This window comes from Astatotilapia calliptera, chromosome 14 (assembly GCF_900246225.1).
Source record: "Astatotilapia calliptera chromosome 14, fAstCal1.2, whole genome shotgun sequence".
Lineage (NCBI taxonomy): Eukaryota > Metazoa > Chordata > Actinopteri > Cichliformes > Cichlidae > Astatotilapia > Astatotilapia calliptera.
Window position 1 is genome coordinate 32,178,803 of NC_039315.1, and position 24,037 is coordinate 32,202,839.

Here is a 24,037-nt window from a genome sequence, read left to right on the forward strand (position 1 = left end):
ATGCATGCCAGTAGTTTGTGTCACCACAGAAGCAGAGTAAAGCTGCAGTCTGATCCGCATAATCCAAGCAATTGTGTTTTGTGCTTTCACTCTTGTTGAAATCACACTTCATTGGTTTTGATTGTGTCATTATTTTAAATCTGGGCCCTCAAACCAAACACAAACATACGAACGAACCTCATATCCTATTTCTTTTTACACACACACACACACACACACACACACACACACACACACACACACACACACACACACACACACACACACACACACACACACACACACAACCCCGTTCAGCTAGCTTAGTGTGGACCTTCATTGACATGATGGTTTCCCTAGCCCCTTTACCATTAAAAATGAATGCCTAACCCTAACCCTTACCCTAAACCTAACCATAACCTAATTGTAACCCTGACACTAAAACCACATTTTGAGCCTCAAAAAGGCCTTCAAACTTGTGAGCACCGGTGTGTGTGTCCTCACAAGTGACTGTTGGTTCTCACAAGTATAGTAGAATGCAGATTTCGGTCCTCACAAAGATAGCTAGACAGGAACACACACACACAGAGTGTGACCCTCTAGCCTTGAGGTGCCCCATTTCAGAGTCGATTGACCCACACAGCAAACGGCTCAAGGATTATATTTGCTAACCCTGACCCCGATTGTTTCCGTTCGGTGCATTGTTTCGCCACAATGTCCTTGTTAAAGTTTCTGCAAGGTTTCGAGACCGCCTGCTTAGCTGAGTGGGTGTAAGCACTGTGACGTGTGCACACAAAAGACCCCATTCACGCCATCTCCTGAGGAAGCAAAGATTCCCTCACACACACAGGCGCACACACAGGCGCACACACATGCCGGCTCACCCCACCACTACGTAGACCGTACCACTATATTACTCAATTAATCCAGTGATTAACTCAGTGAGTGGAGACTGCCTGCAAATCTCTTGCTGTTGCATAAAGCTAACTATTCAGTAACCATTAGTCTACATGTTATGTATACCCATTCTTGAATGCAGGCGATTAGAGCCAGCCTTGTTATTGGTTGCAGTTTTGCAGTTTAGACTCTTGATCCTTCTTTTTCTTTGCAAAGACATAGTGCAGCTGGTGTGTAAATCAGGCTGCATGTGGTTGTGAAAAGCCTCTTCTAAACCATCAGTAGGTCAGGATGCTGTCTTATGGTCAGCAAATGGCTATTTAGGGCAGTTAGTGATGTAGAACCAGGACCATCAATCTTTTATTTATGCTAACTTGAGTATATTTAATGTAGCCAAGTGAAATCTGACCTTCATAATATGAGTTATGAAGCCTATAAGCACATAGGTTTGGGGTGCAACTTGGTACTTTTTAAACTGCCTTATTTTTTCCAACATTTTTTAGCCTGTATGTGTCCATGAAGATATCTTACGTTCAATTTTGAGGGCTGAAAAATTGAATTACATTTTATTTATGTACCGCCAAATCACAGCAACAGTTGCCTCGACACATTTGGGCAGTGCGAAACATGCAGGTGGGCAAGTGGCTGGACCTAAACAAGTTTCAGCATTTCAAAGGTCAATTTCTTAGCTACATTTTGATACAAGGCTCATCCTCATCCTTCTGTGTCAAAATAAAATTTGTATCGTCTAATGTTTTTAATGGCTTCATTTAATACGCTAAAGCTATCGTATAAAAAATTAACTGATTCTGAAGGCGTCAAGTGGAACTCACTGGTTTTTTTGGAAAGGTAGTGAAGTTATCAGGTCCCTTCTCTGCCCTTGCGCAAACTAACTAATGGTACCTGGTAACACACACAACCACTGTTAAGTTTTAAATATTGTTCAAGATGCAACAATGCTGGACATTGTGTGTTTTTTAGAATTCAAAATGGGAGTATTACTCCTCTGTAAAGGTTCGTGAGGGTCTGCAAATGCAGGATGCAGAGGGACGTTAAATCGCAAAAGATGAACCTTTAATAGCTGAGATAGACAAAGTCCAAAGGGCTTCAAAACCACAGCAGGATTCTAAAAAACAGAGAGCAAAAGAGGAACAAGTAAAGAGCAAATGGAGAACTGATAAGGAGAGAAGCAATACTGTTTAAACAGAGGTGAAAATGATCAGGCACAGGGGAATCTTATGAGCGCTACGCAGATGTCCACAAAGAAGCAAGGAAAATCTGTATAAACAAACAGAGACTTTTTTAACCCCCCCCCCCATCAACCCCCCCCCCCCCCCCCCCCAAAAAAAAAACAACAACAAAAAAAACCAGGAAGGACAGTGCTGTAAAATAGTATTACCCTTTCACGATTAATTTTTTTATTTTTTTTATAATTTTCACACATACGTGTTTCAGACAGTAGAAAAAAAAGCAGAAATGTGAGAACAAACAACAGCTATGAAACATGCTTTCTAGGGCATAGTATGCAAACTTTCATGGTCACACTCTCACAATTTCTTTCCTCTACTGACACTGTGTGTGAGAGAGAGAGAAGGTGTTGTGATATTTTGATACCATGGTAGCATTTGCTGAGTATTGTTTGCAATGCCCTTTGTTTCAACCTCATCTCCTTTTGCCGTGAAACTAGATACTAAGGTTGGAGGGAAAACACCAACAAATCACTCTTTTACCTATCACTCCCTTGCAGAAGATGTTTATGTGAAGACCATCTGGTTTTTGTGTCAGAACTCAGGATGTAGAAGACTTCTGTGTAAAATTTATAGGTCTTGTGAGTGCATTTTTATTGCCCTTGCTGAACAAAGGATTCCAACTGTCAGGACACCACCCCACCCAGTGGGCAGGGTCTGAACTGAAACTTGTTGTCTGCCTATAAAAAACTGCTGCACAAAGAATAAACTTTGAGTTAGTTTGGAATGACAATTTAGAACAGTCTCCGCGTCTTTTTGTTCTTCCAAACTGCTCCCGGTACTCCGGCCGGTACCGTAATTAACCGTTGATCATGCTTGAGAATATTTGAATTTTGTTATAGGTTAAAGGATGAACTCTGATGATAAAAGCCCACGCCTCAGAGAAACCCGGAATGGAGTTTCTGTCAGAAGGGAAGAGATAAGCCAACAAGAAAAGCTTCCCAACAAATATTTATTGCTCCTATTTTAGTGACGGAAAGATGCCAACTGACCTCAAAGTCCTGACCAAAGCCAAAGCAGCTGAACTCTGATACTAACTAGAGCTATGAAGTTTAAAAGATGTCACTGTTTGTTTAGCAGTAAGGGATCTCTAAAGACATGACGGGGGGACATTGTGTTTTCTGGAGTAAAATTCAGTATGTCTGGGTCTATCCTGCTAAACTTTCTCAATTTTTTTTTTTAAATCTCTCTGTTAAATGTTCTCAATTTTTAAAAAATCCACTACAATAAAAGCACTGTATCATTAGAACTAAACTAAATTAAAACACAAATCACTGGGCCTTTAACCTATGCCATGGTATGAAATGTGTCAAAGTGAAGGACAGAGTCACTGAGTTCAGAAGAAAAACAGATTTTAACTTTATTGCTTAATGGAAGTCAGGAGTCATTTTTAACTCATTCACTGCCATTGACGTCTATAGACGTCAATTGAAAAACTTACGTTGACTGCCATTGACGTCTATAGACGTCAATTACGTTTTTCAATGGGAGGGGCCAGAATACAACCTCGGGCAGCTTGTCAGTGAATTTTATTTTTTCATATATTTGTAAATAAATTGTTTTGATAAAACATAACCTTTCTCAGTGTTATTTCTGTTTTATAGAAGTGAAAAACTATTTTATATGTTAGAGGTGTCACAAAGCAAGAAATATTAGTGTCAAAGGCACTTTTCTGCTTGAAATGTATTTTTCACAAAAAGCTCGTTTTCTCCCTTTTTTTGGTCAAAACAGGCATTTTTGGTGGAACCCACCTCTCTTCTACAGCTGATTACTAAAGAATGGAAAATGGTAGAAACAAGCTTTTTTTTTTTGGATGAAAGAAGAGAGTCTGTTCTTCATTTTGGTAGGTTCAGCGTTTATATGATCATAACACACAGTTTTCTGTGGCTCTTCAAAAATGAGTAAAAATGCTCAAAAACCCTGGCAGTGGGGAGTTACCTGATTTGAAAATGGCTGGCAGTGAATGAGTTAACAACTAGCAGAAGATAGTGGAAATTATTTGATATTTTACAGGAGATCTAAGCCATCTGTTCCTCATTGACACTGAGCAGCAGTGGAAGAAGTTGTAGTCTGCCAGCACCATGCCTTCCTGAATCTTTTTCCTCTTGTTTAATAGATTGTTTAGCACAGTGCCGCTCATCCATTGTCTTTATTTCCTTGAGCTCCACTTTGAGCAAAAGAAAAATGACAAATGGGACAGTGGGGCCAACAAACGAACACTGAAGAGTGATGGGGTAAAACTTGTGTTCCACCAGGGTACAGTTTTGGTAAGCTTTAGCATCCTGTGATGAAGCAGGGCGTCCTTGCTGGGTAACGAGACACCAGGAAGAACCACAGAGCTGCAGAGAAAGGAGTCCATGTCCCACAGGGAACAGATGGTGGTCTGGGAGAGCAGTGCTGGTAAAATCTTTGATTTATTTATGAGTCTCAAAGGGACACTCGTGGGATGAGTGTGTACAGGAGGAAGGTGGGCACAGTGTGTGTGTTTTTCAGCGGGCAATTTTGTTTGAGAGGTGGGGGAACAATGTGAAGCGGCAAGATGAGCCTCTTCCTCCTATGAATAATAAATTACTGCTGCTAAAACGGACTGTTGTAGAGTGTGAATGTGCGCACATACACACACAAGCTGTTTTGACAGACGGTGTTATTTTAGCTGCACAGCTGCAAAGACGGCCGATGGCCTGAATAGAAACATCAATATACATTATGGTTATTTGTCATAGTAGTGCCCATAAATAACACCTTAAGAACCTTATTAACCCAGAAACTAAGAGAATAACAAATAATACATAATATAGCACAGAGCTGAGTAGCGAAAACAGCTTATCAAAAAGAGTTAACTAGCCTAAAACCAAAGAGGGGTCTGATTCTCTGATCGCATAGTCTATGGTTGCAGTCTATGAAAATAGCTCACTTAAACTGTTGTACTTTACTGATAGGTTTATAGTCTCCATCACTAGTTTAATGCCTTGGTAAATATAACATCATGCTCATATTGTATCAACAAGTGGTTAAGTGGTTGCCAGTAGTGATGACAGTTTTAAGATAAGCATTTTTCCAGCTCAGTCACCACACCTAACAGCCAGATCGTCATATTATTCGGCTGTTGGGTGTGGGTATCCTAGTAATCCACAGTAATCGTGATCTGGTGTCTGTGGTGTCTCAGAGTCAATGAGACATTCTTCTACAGCTTGGCATGACATTTAATTTACTTGAATCACTGTAATTATTAACTCATTCACTGCCAGGGTTTTTGAGCATTTTTACTCATTTTTGAAGAGCCACAGAAAACTGTGTGTTATGATCATATAAACGCTGAACCTACCAATATGAAGAACAGACTCTCTTCTTTCATCCAAAAAAAAAAGCTTGTTTCTACCATTTTCCATTCTTTAGTAATCAGCTGTAGAAGAGAGGTGGGTTCCACCAAAAATGCCTGTTTTGACCAAAAAAAGGGAGAAAACGAGCTTTTTGTGAAAAATACATTTCAAGCAGTCTGATATTCACTGACAAGCTGCCCGAGGTTGTATTCTAGCCCCTCCAATTGAAAAACGTAATTGACGTCTATAGACGTCAATGGCAGTGAATGAGTTAATAGAGGTGAAGACATTTTAAATGTTTGGTTATACTGGGAACTAGTTTTATTTACCAGTCCTGTTTTCTCACCCCAAATTTGAAATCATTGTTTCTCTTGACAAAAGAAACTGTTTAACGTGACTCATCCTCAACATTCTGTACTAAAATCAGTCAGTGCAGTCCTAATGCTGTGCCTCTTGGATGGCAAATTTACATTTAGTTTTCTGTATATAGAGTCATGGTAAACATTAAAGTAAGCTCTCTTTAAATTCTGAGGTTTTGTGTATCAGGACATGAAAAAAAAATCTGGTCTTAAACTCAGATGAATGAAAACACGTCCTCATTTCTTCTACAACTACATGCTTTCAGATAATTTAAAAAATCCCATTGATGGGATAGTGTAAGATTTCAGTCAACGTAGGCTTTTTAAATTGCAAAATAATCTCAACTCAAAATTCACTTAATGTTTTGCTTTTTCCTTCATGGTGTGAAATAAACATTCATGCTGAGCCTATTATTTTTTAGTTCATTGACCAGGTTCTGTATCTATCTTGAAAATTAGATATTGGCACTTTACACTAACTGGTACCTATTGGTAAGGCGCTTTTATATTGACATGATAATGTTGCCTAATTGCCTTCATGGGTTATAGGGAACTACACTTACCAGGAAGTCTGTAAGATAACCTTAACGCTAATCTCTGTTCAGGACTCTGGATAGCTCCCAAACTCATCTTCTGTAGGTTACAGTCTCCGTCACCAAGTGCATACCTGTTCTGTGTGTGTGTCTGAAGAAGCTAGGGATGAGGTGAAATTTCAAAGATACGCACACACAATACAGCCACCTTTTACCCAGTGAAGTAGATGTGAGGTAGTCCCTCTACGCAAACCTCATCACATTCTCTCTAAATTTTACATCATGGAGTTTAACGGGTGGATTCTTGAGCTATAGCTTGTTCCCTGTTCTTATCTGCTCCTGACTTGGCTATCTCCTTCTGTCGAGTTGCTTGAATCCTGTCACACAGCCCACATGTAGACTTTCAGAAACCTCACAGTTAGTGTAGTTTATGTCTGTTATAGCTGACCTTTTTACTTTTTTCACTTCTTCCTACGTGTCCCCATCCTTTTTGATTTGTTTCTCCTTATATTTCCTCTCTGGTCTCCTTCCTCACCCCTTCATCTGTCTGTGTTGTTTTGCTGTCTTCGACACTAACAGTGACTGACATTGACTGATGTGCTCTCTTCTTTGGCGTGAGTGCACCGGACACAGGAGTTGCAGGGTGGGGAAGGAACATTTGAGTAAGAGAGTCGGTGTGTAACACCATCTCTTGCCAATAACATAATAACAAGCTTCTGCTTTACTATCAGCGAGAACATGTGAGACAGTGCTTTGTTTCAGTTTTAGAATGAATCTCTTGGAAAACCACAGGAGTGTTGTAGACACAAGCATAATTTTGAAACTAGTTTAAAAATTTCCTCTAATGCCATGTTGTGGATATTTTTTAGGAGTATTGCAGAGCTGTGGGCATTGCATTAGCAGAAAGGGAGAATTGAGAAGGCAACAGAAGAAACAAGGGAGCAACTGAACCAGCACGAGCAGGCACTTCTTCCCCGCTCTCTTCTCTCTGCTTGTCACAGCTTTGCCAAGATGAAGCTGAAAGAGGACCTGAACCCCATGCTGCTGCTCCTCTTCCACCTCATGGTGTGGATCTACACCGTCATCACCTTTCTGCCTTCCTACCTCCTTAGCTGGGTGTCCAGACCTGACGGGAATTTCTACGGCTCAGAGGAGGAGAGAGCCAAGAGAGCCAAAGCTCGTTCGGTCCTGGGACAACCAGAGGGACCATACCGAGCAGTGAGCTCCATGAAGAAGCTGGTCACATCTCTACATCCGGGAGTGGACACACTGGATAAGATGTTCGAGTACGCAGCCATGAGGTTTCCCCACAGAGACTGCCTTGGGACAAGAGAGGTGATTAGCGAGGAAGATGAGCGACAAAGCAACGGGAAGGTGTTCAAGAAGGTAAAAAATGATATGGAAGTGAGGAAGTAAATGTTGTGTTGTAGTAGCAGTGTAGCTAAAAAGGGGCTATCCAACATTCTATTACAGGTACTTAAAGGACTACACACTTTTATCTGTCCCTTAAGTATGCAGCTGCAAACAGCATTTAAATTTAAGAAGTATGTCTGCTTACAAATGGGGTAATAGAAATAGCATAAGAAGGTGCACAGAGAGTGATATTAGAAGTGGCACGGAAACTGAAAGACTCACTATGCAGTTGCAAGTTGTGGGGTTGGAAGTTGCATCTAGAGCCGGGAGAATGGTGGAAAAAGGAAGGATTGCATTCGTTGAATCATACAAAGCTGCTCTAGAGTTCAAGAATAAAAATATTGATTTTGAAATAAGTAAAATGGGTACAATTTCAGGATTTGTCAGGAAATATCTTATGAAAGGTACCGTATATATAAAACACAAGTTTTATATATATCCAACAGATGAATATTTACCATTTTTATTAATTTCTTTCCCATGTGGGATAACATAGAAGATACTAAATTGCAACCCATAAACACCCTTGTGTGTAGCTCCATGTAGGAAAATTGCATCGACAGTGGTTCAGTTATAATTCATATTTTCATAATGACTGTGGTATGGATCTGTGAACTGCATTAACACCCAGCGTGCAAACCTCATTTAAAGCTTGTTTAAACAAGCTTTGCCTCATTTCTTTATCTAGTGTGAGTTATGTTAGCAACGTGCCTGTTAAAGCATAGCATTGAAATACATGGCACCTTTTCTTTAAATCTAACAGGCCCAGCTCTCAGCCCCCAACCTCACATTAAAAAAAAACATCTTTTATGTATTTAGGATGAATACCTGAAAACCAGCTACGCAGTGTAGCTTTTAATAAAAGTTACTCACTCTAGACTAAAAAGAGCTTTTGCTGTGAACTATTTTCATCTGCAGATTACTGTTTATTATTGAAGGATCCTGTTATTCAAGTGCAATGCTGTGCAACACTGTGGCTCAGTCGTGTATTTGTAAGACAATAGTTTTAGAGAGTTATTACTCAATGTGTGGATTTCTATGGTGTGATATGAAAACATCATATCCATTGGATAATAAGCAAGAGATTGCATAGCCATGTTGGACAGGGTGTCAGTCAGTGTAAGGAAGCCTCTGATAGGGACTGGGCAAAGAGCAGAAGGATTCTGAGATGTCAATCAATAGGCAAGCTGTCAAGCTTACAGCTTTCAGAAACTAATGAAGAAAAAAGGAGGCTAGACATTTTTCATATTCTAAAAAATAAAGTTTGTAAAATTCCAAATGTCTTCAAAATGTTCCTCTGTGACTTCTCTTGGCCTGCTGTCTAGACAAACCTCTTGTTAATGTTTAAAATGTTCAAAATCCACTTCCAGATGCTGCTACTCTTTCAGCTGACAGCTTGTCTAGTAGACCACTTATTTCCTTCCATCCATCCATTCGCTTCCGCTTATCCTTTTCAGGGTCGCGGGGGGCGCTGGAGCCTATCCCAGCTGTCATAGGGCGAGAGGCAGGGTACGCCCTGGACAGGTCGCCAGTCTGTCACAGGGCTAACACACAGGGACAGACAACCATTCGCACTCACATTCATTCACACCTAGTGGCAATTTGGATTATCCAATTAACCTATCCCCACAAGCTGCATGTCTTTGGACGGTGGGAGGAAGCCGGAGTACCCGGAGGGAACCCACGCAAACACGGGGAGAACATGCAAAGTCCACACAGAAAGACCCCGGCCTGATGGTGGAATTGAACTCAGGGCCTTCTTGCTGTGCGGCAACGGTGCTAACGACCGTGCCACCGTGCTGCACTTATTTCCTTCAACCTTGCAAATGTTAGGACAGAGGGTAGAGTATGAATACGAAGTAGCAAAATCAAAACAGTAAAAAAAAGTATTTGTTATTAATCCAGAATTAGTGTAAATTGGAGCAGAAAGAAAGGAAGAAGACTTCTGCTTTCAAGATTTTTGGCTATCTTTTCTTCTTCAGTGTGCCTGCACAGTTAGGTGTTTATGTTACTTGTGAATTACCTCATTAAACCCAGTGGCCTGATCCCTGTAATCCATTGAATCTCCACTGTTGAAACACTTATTGCTGCAATAGTGCATAATTAGGCTGTTTAGCTAGCTATTGTTCCCAACCAGTGGAAAACAGCACCGTGTAGTCACTGTGGCTCTGTGTCCTTCTGCGTGTTTATGTGCACTGACATTTCTTAACCATTAGGAGCCGGTATAAGCTCACTAATACATGTGCAGGCAGCTCTCTGAACATAATGAGTGGTGAAGAGAATATCCAGAAGCCTATGCTTATCTTTCTCTCGTGCAGCTGATGACCGTGACATGCAGCAGCATGAGAATGACAGCAAGAGGAAGTACTTCTGTTTGGCAACAGTGGACAGTTGCTCCCTTTCCTGTGACTTCTTAATAAGGAACAGGCCAAGCATGTGACTGTGGGATGGGACACAGGAGCAGGGCTTTGCAACAGTTCAGTGGCTTTTTTAAGGAGATAATAGATTTGCATCATTCCATCTTTCAGTTTCTTACCATTCATCTTTTTCCTTGCTCTGTTCCTTTAATAAAACCCTGTATATTTGACAAAATGAATGAATAAAACCCATTAACACTTATACTTTGTCTTCATTGAGACTGGAAACAGTTTTCTCTTACTTGACAGCAAGATATTTATGCGTCTTTCTCCGGCCTCCCCTCTTTCCAACACCCCTGCAGGTAATTCTGGGCGAGTACCGCTGGCTCTCCTACAAGGACACCCTCACGGCAGCCTCCCATCTGGGCAGCGGTCTGGCGGCGTTGGGGCAGCGGCCTAAAACCAACATCGCTATCTTCTGTGAGACACGAGCAGAGTGGATAATAGCTGCCCAGGCTTGTTTCACATACAACTTCCCATGTAAGTCCAGGTTTCTCTGAGGACTTAAACATGCAGCGAACATTGCATACATAATGCTAACACAAGGACAGAAACATCGATCTCTCTATACTACTATGCATCTTTTTGTTTCATATGGACTTTCCATTTGCCCTCCTTTACACTACAGTGGTCCCTCCTTTATCACGGGTGTTACGTTCTAAAAAATAACCCGCAATAGGTGAAATCCACGAAGTAGCGAACTTTATTTTTTACAATTATTATAGATGTTGTAAGGCTGTAAAATCCCTCACTACACACTTTATATACTTTTCTCAGACAGGCATCGACATTTTCCACACGTTTCTCTCTTGTTTAAACACTCTCAAAGTTCTCTCAAAGAAAAATATATCCAGTATTATAGAATGAAACCAAAGATCACACTCTGTTTTCAGGCCCAGACCCTGGGAATAGAGCAGCTGCGAGAGAATACAACATTAATGAATCAATGGTACGGAAGTAGAGGAAGCAAGAAGAATGAGTTGAGTAAAGTTTGACTTATCCGACTGTTTGGTTTCGCTTAATGCGCCTTATAATCCTTTGATGTCAACACTGTTGTTTTTGTTTTCTTCTGCTAGCGAAGATTTAAATTTGACAAGCTGGATGCATTCTGTACTGTACAGGAGACACGGCACGAGACTGAATGAAAATGGTCTACAGTCGATCAGGACGCAGAACACAATGCGCTGTAAAAAAAACAAAAACAAAAAAAACATGCAAAATTGCACAAAAAAAAATCAGCAAAACAGCGAGGCTGCGAAAAGTGAACCACGATGTAGCGAGGGACCACTGTATACAGATGTGTAATGGAGAGGAGTGTGTGTCTGTGTGTGTTATTTTGGGTCCTGTTGCCAGTGCAGCCCGAGCTGCTGTCAGGTACTGTTAGTTTTTCTTGGTGTTACTTGTGACAAATGCTAACTGACATTCAGCCTACAATCCACCCTTATAGCAGTATGTCCAGAGCTGAAGTTAAGGCCTCCTCAGTTCAGTGTTACTTCAGAAGTAGGCGAGCCCAGATGTGGGACACAGGAGGCATCAGCTTAAAATTACAAACCCAGTCAGGTACATAAAAACACAGGGAAGAGGTTATAGGTGAGAATCACCAGACACCGAATGATACAATATTATCACAATACTTAACTCTCGATATGCTGAGTATTTCAGTAATATATATTGTGATTAATCATGTTTTCTCACTTCAGTTGTTTTTTTGCTGAAAAATAAGATATTCAAGCATACCAACACTGTCACTAAAACTGCAATACATGTTCCCATAAAATGGAACCCATCTGATAACGGTCTGATATTACTCACATATCTGTCTGCAATTGTATGGGGTCAATTTATGACAATTACAGTGGGGCAAAAAAGTATTTAGTCAGCTACCGATTGTGCAAGTTCCCCCACTTAAAATGATGACAGAGGTCAGTAATTTGCACCAGAGGTACACTTCAACTGTGAGAGACAGAATGTGAAAAAAAATCCATAAATTCACATGGTAGGATTTGTAAAGAATTTATTCGTGAATTAGGGTGGAAAATAAGTATTTGGTCACCTCAAACAAGGAAAATCTCTGGCTCCCACAGACCTGTAACGTCTTCTGTAAGAAGCTTTTCTGTCCCCCACTCGTTACCTGTATGAATGGCACCTGCTTGAACTCATCATCTGTATAAAAGACACCTGTCCACAGCCTCAAACAGTCAGACTCCAAACTCCGCCATGGCCGAGACCAAAGAGCTTTCGAAGGACACCAGGAAAAGTATTGTAGACCTGCACCAGACTGGGAAGAGTGAATCTACAATAGGCAAGCAGCTTGGTGTGAAAAAATCAACTGTGGGAGCAATCATCAGAAAATGGAAGACATACAAGACCACTGATAATCTCCCTCGATCTGGGGCTCCACGCAAGATCTCATCCCGTGGGGTCAAAATGATCATGAGAACGGTGAGCAAAGATCCCAGAACCACACGGGGGGACCTGGTGAATGACCTGCAGAGAGCTGGGACCAAAGTAACAAAGGTCACCATCAGTAACACACTACAACGGCAGGGAATCAAATCCCGCAGTGCCAGACGTGTTCCGCTGCTGAAGCCAGTGCATGTCCAGGCCCGTCTGAAGTTTGCCAGAGAGCACATGGATGATACAGCAGAGGATTGGGAGAATGTCATGTGGTCAGATGAAACCAAAGTAGAACTTTTTGGTATAAACTCAACTCGTCGTGTTTGGAGGAAGACGAATACTGAGTTGCATCCCAAGAACACCATACCTACTGTGAAGCATGGGGGTGGAAACATCATGCTATGGGGCTGTTTTTCTGCCAAGGGGACAGGACGACTGATCCGTGTTAAGGACAGAATGAATGGGGCCATGTATCGTGAGATTTTGAGCCAAAACCTCCTTCCATCAGTGAGAACTTTGAAGATGAAACGAGGCTGGGTCTTCCAACATGACAATGATCCAAAACACACCGCCCGGGCAACAAAGGAGTGGCTCCATAAGAAGCATTTGAAAGTCCTGGAGTGGCCTAGCCAGTCTCCAGACCTCAACCCCATAGAAAATCTGTGGCGGGAGTTGAAAGTCCGTGTTGCTCGGCGACATCCCCAAAACATCACTGCTCTCGAGAAGATCTGCATGGAGGAATGGGCCAAAATACCAGCTACTGTGTGTGCAAACCTGGTAAAGACCTATAGTAAACGTTTGACCTCTGTTATTGCCAACAAAGGTTATGTTACAAAGTATTGAGTTGTATTTTTGTTATTGACCAAATACTTATTTTCCACCCTGATTTACGAATAAATTCTTTACAAATCCTACCATGTGGATTCATGGATTTTTTTTTTTCACATTCTGTCTCTCACAGTTGAAGTGTACCTCTGGTGCAAATCACTGACCTCTGTCATCATTTTAGGTGGGGGAACTTGCACAATCGGTGGCTGACTAAATACTTTTTTGCCCCACTATATATCCTATTTATTTCTGATAATACAACAATTAACTGCAATAAAGGATCAAAAATCACATACCCGTTGCTCTCTACATAGACAGAAATTTGCATTTAATATTTACATTTGCACTCAGAAACATTTGTATTCTACAGAAACATAACAACCAGCACTTGAGTTGTGCTCGGGTGCAATCACATTGTGATCATAAGCGGCCATGAGTGTGCAACAGCCTCAACTCTGGGCAACCATTTAACCATCACAAGCCATAATTAGTCACAGAATGTGGGGAAAAAAAGCAGCCACCAGTTTGTTTTTTTGGAGATGAAAGGCGGTTGCTGTCCTATTTTACTTGTGTGACTGAGCTCTTAGGGGGAAGATTTGTTTCCAGTGTTTCCAGTGTTGATGTTTCAAGTTTTCTTAGATAATGTTATCTCAGGAGTGTGGTGAAGGGGATGAGCTCTCTCAATCGTAGTATTTTTTTTAGAGTAGTTGAACTTTTTTTTTTTTTTTTAAATATTGATATTCGGTGTCCCTGTATGGATACAATATTGCCAAACAAAATATAGCAGTGCTCTGCTGTATGGATTTTTTTCCATTACTCCTACTGTTTTTTTTTTTAAATCCAGGAACAAAAGAAAGAAGCAATAAATAAAGTAGGCTCAATAGAATGGTATGAAAGCAATAAACAGACTCGTGACGTGGGAAACTGCTGGACCACATTCACATGAGGGACTGATTGGCTCATAATAGACATCCCAGCATCAATAAACATGCACCAGAGGCACTCAGACACAAATTGTAACACATCCTGGATAATTTTATTAGGGAACTAAAATGTTTTATTTTAGATAATATACCAACCTTGTTCCCACAACAATTCCAACTATACTTATAAATTGACTTGTAGTTATATTGCTTTTCTACTACAAGCTTCATTCACACATGCAGCACTTTTATTTTATGCCTTTAGATGCTTTGTTATCATCATTATCATTATCAAATTTTGGCCCATAGACTGGATGAGCCAGGAATCGAACCTTTAAACCTTTCATTTAGTATCTGACCCACTCTACACTTGTAAGCCACAGGTACCTGCCGTGTAACTTTGTCATTCCCCAAGTAAAAGGTGTTTGATGTATTCACAGGTGTTACAGTAAAAAGTCCTAATGAAGAGTATCTTTTGAAAAGTAAGAGTGCCTACAGTAAAACAGGCTGACAAATGGATCTGCTTTTTTCACGGACATACAGATAATTTGTACATTATCATGTGCTTTCAGTTTTGGCTATATGGTTTGTATTCTCTGTATTCTCTTCCTTTTGGTCTTTCCCTCTGAGTAGCTCTAAATAAGTCTGGATGTGGCAGATTTATAGCCATTTTTGTGTGTGTGCATGTGTGTGTGTGTTTGAAAATGTGTTTGTGTGTGTTTGCATGTTAGTGGTTTCATGTTAGTGGACAACTTGTAACATGGAGGGCCCAGCTGAGACAGAAGAAGGTCAATTTGTCCCTTCTGCTTCGGCGTTATATAAGTGTCCCATTTCTCCTCCTTTGGTGCTTTCTCTTTTCCCCATCCGTTTTTCCCGAGTTCTTGTTAGGAAAAGATGCTCAAACGCTGACAAGAGTACATTTTTGAAAAAAATAATTATACACTAATGGTGTTTGTACTTGTACGGCACTCATACACTTAGCAAAAACGTGTCTTGTGTAATGGAAAGTGGTTCGTTCGGTGTAGTTTTTCATTTCTTCCACTGAATGAATCATTCAGTGTTAGGCAAAGCTGATTTATCTTCTTAATGTGTGTTTCTGGGGACGTCAAGAATCACGACAATAAAAGCCAGCGAGGATTACTTGGAAGAAAGAAAAGCAAAGCAAAGATCTTCTCTCGCTCTGAATAAAAACGTTAATAATCAGAGAGAGCAAAGCAGCTGTGGGCTTCAGCATGATTTACTCTTTAATATGTTCCACAGCAAAGACTGCAGCACCTTTTATTCATCACAAGCTTCAACGGCAGTTCGTTAAATCTTTTTGATTACCCATAAAGGACCCTTTTGTTCAGGCTATCCACTTTAATTTAAGCTCCATTAAACTGTCATTCTCATAAAAGACACAGCCATCCAAGCCAAGAAAGCATCTTTATATTTCATCTTCCTCTGATGCAAACACAAACAGTGGGAGAGTGGAAAAGCCAGGGGCAGTGGACAGCACACAGAGGCCTTAAAGGTTGGAAAGAGCAGCAGAGGAAGAAACAGAGGGGAGGAAGGAGAAGAAGACAAGTGAGGGCCAATGGCGTCAGAAGAGGGGTGAGAGAGTCTACGTGAGCATCTGATGTTGACAGAGGCATCAAGGAGTCAGCCAAAGGCCCCCAGTGAACTCACATACTTAGTGTGTGTGTATGTTTTCATTGTACTTCATATTCACTGTACATTGGCTCAGAAGGCCAACTTTTGTGAGCTGTCTACTCTACCGTATATAAGTTACATAAAAGGTGTATCACAAGCATCAGCTGCACAGCAGAGCTCCCCCTCGCAGAGTCAAGGATAGGCTTCTCTTTCAAGATGTCATTTGTTGTATCAAACTAAAAAAAAACGAGTCCAGACTCCACTTTGTTGCTACTTAGTGGAATCTGGATGTTTGCTAAGCTTCCTGTACTAACATCTAGTGTGTGACAGTGTGTGTATGTGTTAAGCTTGGGCCACATTGAATGTTTAGATCTCACGGCTGGAGGTGTCATGGCTCTCCCTCTCACACACACGGTCACCCGCACACAGCAGCAGCGCAGGAAGTGTTGGAGCTCCATGACGCAAGATTTTGATGTCACAAATCCCTGTCCCATAAACCCCTGTGTCTGTGTCAGAGCCGGGACGCAGGGTTGCAGACTATGTTATTCTGTGCTAGCCTGCTTCTGTTGCTGTCAGTGTATCTACTGTTGTTTCCTCTTGTTACTTTTTTCTCCTTCTTTCCTTCCTCTGTTTTTTTTGTCTCCTGCTCTCATCTTTTAAAACAAACACATTCTTCAGCTGAGCGCTAATTATATTATGTTTTTTTCAGTTTTTCTGTGTAAATGTGCATCCTGTCTAATGTGAAGAAGAAATAATTGCAGTTTTTATAAAATGTATTAAGTTTCAGGGAATCATTCACAACAAGGACATGCAGCAAAAGCTTTTTTTAAATCATAAGAATGAAGAAAATTCGAGGCAAACGATTAAGTCAATCACAGTTATGTTAGTACCCGTTAAGTACCTCAGTGAGACACCAGGCTGAATAATAATCGCAAGCTGGACATGAAGCAAAATCAGTACTGTTATTGTTTTTATTTAACAACTTGAAGGGGGGAAGGGGGGGGGGGGGGTCCGTGCAGGAAGAGACTAGAAGCAAACAGAGAACAAATTCTGCAACATGTGGTGTCAACAGGTGAAATAACCATTAGTGACACAATGCGAGCAAGTCCCACAATAACTTTGAGTCAAGCAATTAAATTTATTTAGAATTAAATCACAACAGAATTCACCTTAATAACATAAGGAAAAGACTATAACATTAAAGAACTTGCCAATAGTCATGAGCAAGCACTAGGTGATAGCAAGAAACCTCTAAGAGGTCCAAGCTCAGGGAGAGGCAGCCATCTGCTGTCACGAGATGGGGGTGAGGGGAAAGAGAAGGGGAAATTGAAGTGATATAATTGAAGTGACTAATAATGAAAGCATAGGATACCAATGAATTTGGAACATCTGCTTATGCATGCAGCGGTTTATATATTTAGCTAAGTAAAAGAAAAACAATTGTAGGAATCATATGGATAGTGAAGTGAGGTTTTATTATCTGTATTTTAGTTGTGGAGGATTAAAATATCTTTTAATGGGCCTGTGGTCCTGTTTTCTAAAAATGCACAGTATTCCTCGTTGGGTACAGGTAAATGTTTATGGTCTTAAATTTGCTCTAAAAATTGACAGAGTGGAAAAAATGCAAAGGAAGAAAGAGACCATACATATGGTGAACATTTGGTATGGTGTGAACATATAACACACACAGCCAATCAAACATGCATAAGAAGATTGAAGGGAAATTGTCCAAATTTAAATAAGTGTTTTTTAATGTTGTGATTTTTAACCCCTTTTGATTATACTTCTCTAGGGAAACCATGTTTTTTTGCCCCAAGTAGAGAAGAGAAAACCTTTATTTTAACTTTCTTCTGCTGAGAAGTTTTGTAAAAGCACATAAACATAATTCACTTAAAAACTTTATGATCTGCGTTTGGGAATTTAAACTACATACTCAGTTGTGCTTATGATCTGGGGATATTTTTGTCATGTTTTGAGTCCCTTTGATCCTTTTTATTCCCTTCAAGGCAAATCATAATGCTGAAACATCCAGTGATATTTTAGAAAATCAAAAGCTTCTAAATTTGTGGCACTAAATCGGGCCGTTTCCTGTTTAAAAATGACATGACCCTTCATGCACATGCAGATAGCACAAAGAACGTGAAGAACGTCTGTACAGAGTCAACATAGTCGACCCCATACAAACACCTCTGGTTCCAAAATGCAGTTTTATAAAGATGTTAAACAAGCACATATAGGTGCATCATTTGGGTGTTCAGAGTTTGACCAGTCTTCAGATCAAGTCTTCCCAAAGAGGCACAATGTTGTGTAACCAAAGTAGATCATATCCATAACATATGAGCCATGAGGCAAGAGTCAATATCTGGTTTTAAAGGACGGCTTGAAACGCTAACCCTGGTTTGCTGAGTGCATGCATTCATGCAACCACACAGTGCTTCATTAGACATATGCACTTAGTCAAAACAGTAAACCCTCTCTAACATCAGTACTTGTTTATATCCCCCAAAGAGTACTTATCATGCAACGAGAGCCGTTTGGCTCGGAAGCTTTAGCAGCAGCCTCTGGAGGTGCCTGAAGAGCTCATCTGAGTGAGAGGGGCCTAAATCAGGGACACTGAGGATTGTAGACAGTCAGCACGTACATGGTCCATCTTCACATGTCTGCGCGGTCACTGTGTTCACACACAGACAGGCTTGTCTTGAATTAATGCAGTTTAGATAAACAGCCCATCCTGCCTCTTGCACATCACATTAAGTCCACCTTTGCCTCACGCTTCATAGTGGCAGATGAGTACATCTGGATGTGGGTCCTGTGTATGCATGTATATATTTTGCTGGACTACGATGTGGAAAGCAAATTTGCCTGTGGGGCCATTAATGTTTTAGTCTATTATACTCTAATGCGCTTTTTCTGTGTCCCTGTGGGTTGCAGTGGTCACCATTTACTCCACATTGGGAGGTCCCGCCATTGCCCACGGGCTGAATGAGACTCAGGTGACCCACATCATCACCAGCAGGGAGCTTCTGGAGACCAGACTCAAGGTTAGAATACACAGAGTAAATTCTCTCTGCAAATCTTTTTTCACAGGAAATTTATTTTTCATCACAAAGTATAAGAAACTACTAGACAAAGCCGTATAAAGCAGCGAACATTACAGTGACAAACATCATTGTGTGGACAAATATCTCATATATCTGATCTTCTGAGGAAACGTCGGAGCCAAAGAGCCAACGAGCCAAAGAACACAATGTTCAGCGCTGACAGAACAGAGAAGTTGCAGCGTCCCATAACAGAGTTGTAAATGTTAGAAGACACGTGCCGAATACTTTGGCATGTTTTGGCCAGGTTCAGTGCCAAGACAAGCAGTGCTCCTGCATTTCATCTTTCCATTTTTATTGAGGCGGCATAAACAGAATGTTCCTTTGTTCACTTGTTCACAGAAAAACCGACTCTTTATCTTTTGTCAATATAGAAACAACATATATCAAGATGGCATGTTTGTTGTGTGTGTGTGCGTGTGTGCATGCGTGTGTGTGTCTGTGTGTGTGTGTCAGGCCATCCTAACAGACGTTCCAAGGCTGCAACACATCATTGTAGTGGACAATGCACCGACTGCGTGGCCCGGCTATCCACGTGGCATCAGCATCCACAACATGGCTGCGGTTCAGAAGCTGGGAGCCAGGCACGAGAATGGTAGGTTTTGTCTGTGTGTCTGTTCATTGATTTATGTGAAGTTTGCTTTCAAGAGTTCATGACTCACAGAATTAGGATTGCTCCGTTTTAAAACATTAAAAAAGTATTTAGCTGCTTGCCCATTAAGAAAAAGGTTTTCTCTACAGTTTTGTGTATCATGGTGAGTCACAGTGACAATTAGTCACCACACTCCACTTGAGATAAAGCACTTTCTTGCAGGACATTAACAGTGTAAACAGATCTATGTAGTGTTTAATATTTTCCACGTTACTTCACTATGGCAAAATGCCATTTTCCAGTGAAGGATTTTGGAGCTCTAAGGAGGCATTTTGATCTGAAATTGTGGCCTTAACTATAGTTTGACAAAAAAACCCTCTTAAAAGCCTTTAGAAGTACGGTGTGAATATTTTTTAACTGAAATAAATAAAAGACGCAAAATATGAGAAGAACAACAGTCATACACTAAATCAAATAAAATACAAGTCATAAAGTGTCATAAGGTGTCACTGAAGAGAAGAAGAGATTGAAAGAAGAGCTTTAAAAATCAGACAGAGGCCGGCCTAATGTGCAAAGGCAGATCATTCCACATTCTGGGAGCCACAACAGTTTTAAGCACACTCAAGAGCAGTTCATCAGATGAAAACGGGTGGGTGCAAAAGAATGCAGGAGCTCAGAGAGTTGCGGAAGGGCAAGACCAATGAGGCCTTTAAAAGGGAAGAAAAGACATTTAAAATGAATCCTAAAATGTTAGGGCAGACAGTGGAGTGAGGCTACAATGGTTTCAGAATCAGCCTGGAAACAGTCGGCTTTGTTTTGGCCAGCTGCCTCAATTGGAAAAAGCTTGATTTAGCCACTGCCCTGATCTCACTGTTAAGCTGAATGGTCAGCAGCACACAACACACCATATTATTTGTCAGATAATTCCACTGTAAAAGCTCCAAAAGGCTCCAGCAGCACAAACACAGCTGAAGGGTCCAGTTCAGTGACTTCAATCAGTGTTCATGAGGCCTAGCAGAGATCAGTCAGGTGTAGCTGCCACTGTCCACACCTGACAGTCCAAGCATCCACCACTCATGTGGCTGTTTTGAAGAGGAAACTATCCTTACACTTCAGTATCAGGCTCTAAACATACTTTTTATTACAGTTAGTTTTTTAACACGCGGGCATACAGGGACTGACTCTCTTTTGGATGCAGCCTGACTAGAAGAACTGCAGAACTGCCGCTTCATTTTTGTTTTCCTCTGAGGTTACAGTCAAGCTCAAGTCAAAAGAGAGCTACACCTACACCACACAGCTGTCCTAACTTTGCTAGTGTGGTTTCTGTGACTAAGCAGCGCTCTGTTAATGGATCTGGCAGCATTTCTGGTGGAAACCAAACTTTACATTCCTCCCTGTGCCACTTGGGACACAGACAGCAGCTTGCAGTGCTTCTGTTTTCCCATGGATACAGATTTTCAAAACCGAATGTCTATTTCGTTTATTCAGTTATATATACACATTGAATTATTTTTCTTTTAAAAGTGTATTCATCAACATCATCAACTAATAAAATGACAGTTGGCCACTTGGGGGCAGCAGAAGCAACCTACAACACACTTGTTACAAGCTTAAAGTGAATAAAAGCAAATTAAACAAATCTATTATCAGGCAGTGCTGTTATAACTTATAAAAGACAAAAAAACAAACAAACAGCAGAGCGCCTTGAAGAGAAGCACCTTTCCAACTAAGAGGTCCTAAAACACTACCGTTCACAGCACATGTGTTTTAATCTGCCAGGCTTTTTGACGTAGCCATCTCTTCCTCTCAAGTAAATGAAATAGTCAGGGCTTGTTTCTTGGGGGCATGGAGTGGGGGCAGATTGGTATCTGGCCCATTAGGTCATGTGAAGAAGGAAGTGCTAACATCTGTGTCAGATTAAGGTTGATACCGTGCATGCTCAGTTAGCGCACAGATAAGGAAGAGGCCATCACCCATCTTCACTTTTTATTGAGGCCCCTTGAACTGACTGACCCAAAACATGTCTAGCTGGTAGAGTCATGTGCAGATAAAGGGAGAAGGAAGTAGGAAGGGAGGATAGAGCGCTGGGATATAGGCGAGGGTCATGTTTACACATGGCGCTATTAACTTCACATGACATCAGCTTTCGGAGTGCACACGCCTCATATCCACGTCTCTGGAGGGAGAGAAGCGATGTCTGCCCTTGTGACTATGATGCACTTTACTTCATCCTTTGGTTTGTCAGTGCCTGCTGAGCTTGAGCCTCTTAGATCTGTTTTTGTTCTCGGCAGAAAGCGAAAAACAAAAACCAATCTCTTGTTTCCCAACTGGTTCTGTTCCCGCTGGAAACTGACTTGCTCTTTACTTATTTATTCAGACCGTAGGAGTCCAAGAGAGGGATCAGAAGGCAAGAGATTCATCATATTGTGCTCTGCTGTCTAGACATGCGAATGTCCTTTTCACTGCCTTTATCTGCTGTGTTCTTTGATGTAAAGAAACATTCACAGCAGCTTTTCTTGTACTTGATCACATGTTTTGATTGTTAACCTTACCTGCTGGGAGGCAGTGATGAAAACAGATTGCAACTGAAATCATGGGTGGAAAGGGAAGCTGTGTTAGGCCGCATTCAGCCTGACTGTGCTGAATGCATAAAAAAAGTCATGCACAACTTTTGCTACAGTGCAATGTCAAGGAATATACCAACTCTTTGCAGTAGCCAGTAAAACACATGCAGTTGTACAGTTCTTGGTAAAAGTTGGAAACCAGGAAGTTCTATAGTTTATGGAAAATTATCCTACTTCTTAATTCCTTTATGTCCTCATCAAATCATTTCCTAATCATTTCACAGATTCAATCACTAGTTTTAAATCATATTGAATACAGAATGATGTTTCTGTATTCAAAAAATGATTAAAAAAAAAGAAGAAGCCTGGTTTCTTTGGGCAGGTCAGCACTGTGATTGACAGGTCACTATAATATATAACCGTACAGTGTTTGTCTTAGCCAGTGCTAATCGCATCTGGTGTCAAATCATCAAGATGATCATAAATACTTGACTAGCTGATGTGTAACATCTGTTACTCAGCGACGTTTTTTTGAGGACCGATACTCGAAAATCTAAAATTTATGCCTACATTCACCCTCAGCCTTGTGCACGCCACGTGACAGCTAGAGAATCATTCTCACGCAAATATGTTGGCCTGAAAGAAGATTTGGACCTAGACACAGTTTTTAAAGTCTGCACACACCATACTGTTAACATACTTGTCATCAAATGGGCACAGCTCAAATAGTTTAAAAAAAAAGGGGCAACCATGATTAAAGAGGAACAACCGAGCATAAGGAAGAGTGTAAGGAGGGAGAAGAGAATAGATAAGAAAGGACAGACAGCAGCAAACGACATGAGAAAGAGAAAAGATCAACACGTGCAAATGGTGTTTTTGGCGAACGCACTTATTTAAACTCTGCATTGTGCCAGATGTGTTACCTGATTAGTTGAAATTAGGTTATTTAATTTCTGAGATAACCATTTAACATTTCTGTGTGTTTGACCCTTAAGTCATGGGGTTTTTCCTACATACAAAAAGACTTTTTTTTAGCCAGCACACACACAACAAATGAACCGTGTTTCTGGGGATTGTTTAAAAATTGGTTCATTTTTGTGCTATAAACCATTAATCCAGTTCTGCCACCACCTTTCTCTGTTGACATTCCAGCAACACGTGAGCGCAAGACCCCGCTGCCCTCGGACATTGCAGTCATCATGTACACCAGCGGATCCACAGGCATTCCAAAGGGCGTTATGATCTCCCACAGCAACATCATCGCTGGGATTACAGGAATGGCCGAGAGGATTCCCAACCTGTGGTAAAGACCTCAAACGTGCTTATTATGCCACACCCCGGGATATGGTCTAATAGTTTTGGGTTTTAAATGTAATGATTTTTGACTCATCTGTTTGTAAAATATGGAGGCAGTTTTGCAGGGAAATTCACTTTCCAAAGCAGCTTATCTCCTCTGCTACACGTCCAAGCAGAATCACCAGCCAGCAAACATACAGATTAGAACATGCCATTTAGGTTTGTTCATTAACAGAAGAGTGTGATGCACTGGATTACTGGAAGCAGAAGAAATATAATCAAAACTGTAATCAAAACACTGTAATCAAAACTAAGCTGAGGTCAATGTTCAAATTTCTCTCTTCTGCATGTTTCAAAGGAATATTTTAACTAACATTATGGGAAATATGCTTGTTCAGCTGGTATCATCATGCAGCTCAATTGCTTATATTAAAAGAGAAACTGACCCGTCTCCGGGGATTAAGATGGGAGTGAGAGGAAACAGAAAAGGGAGGGAGTTTAGTATGAGTAGAGGAACAATGTGGGAGAAAAGGAGTCAGGGT

General features: G+C 40.9%; 1 protein-coding gene across 3 annotated transcripts in view; it reads left to right on the top strand.

Moving 5' to 3' along the window:
- acsl3a (acyl-CoA synthetase long chain family member 3a) overlaps positions 1–24,037 on the top strand; it is a 47,164-nt gene that overhangs the window by 6,775 nt on the left and 16,352 nt on the right. For 2 of the 3 annotated variants that reach the window (XM_026192349.1, XM_026192350.1), the window contains 5 exons: positions 7,205–7,721; positions 10,468–10,645; positions 18,877–18,986; positions 19,500–19,638; positions 23,352–23,502. In XM_026192349.1, the coding sequence (XP_026048134.1) occupies positions 7,347–7,721; positions 10,468–10,645; positions 18,877–18,986; positions 19,500–19,638; positions 23,352–23,502 (953 nt within the window). In that variant the 5' untranslated portion in view covers positions 7,205–7,346. The remainder of the gene's footprint in view (positions 1–7,204; positions 7,722–10,467; positions 10,646–18,876; positions 18,987–19,499; positions 19,639–23,351; positions 23,503–24,037) is intronic. The other variant, XM_026192351.1, reaches the window with a different exon arrangement.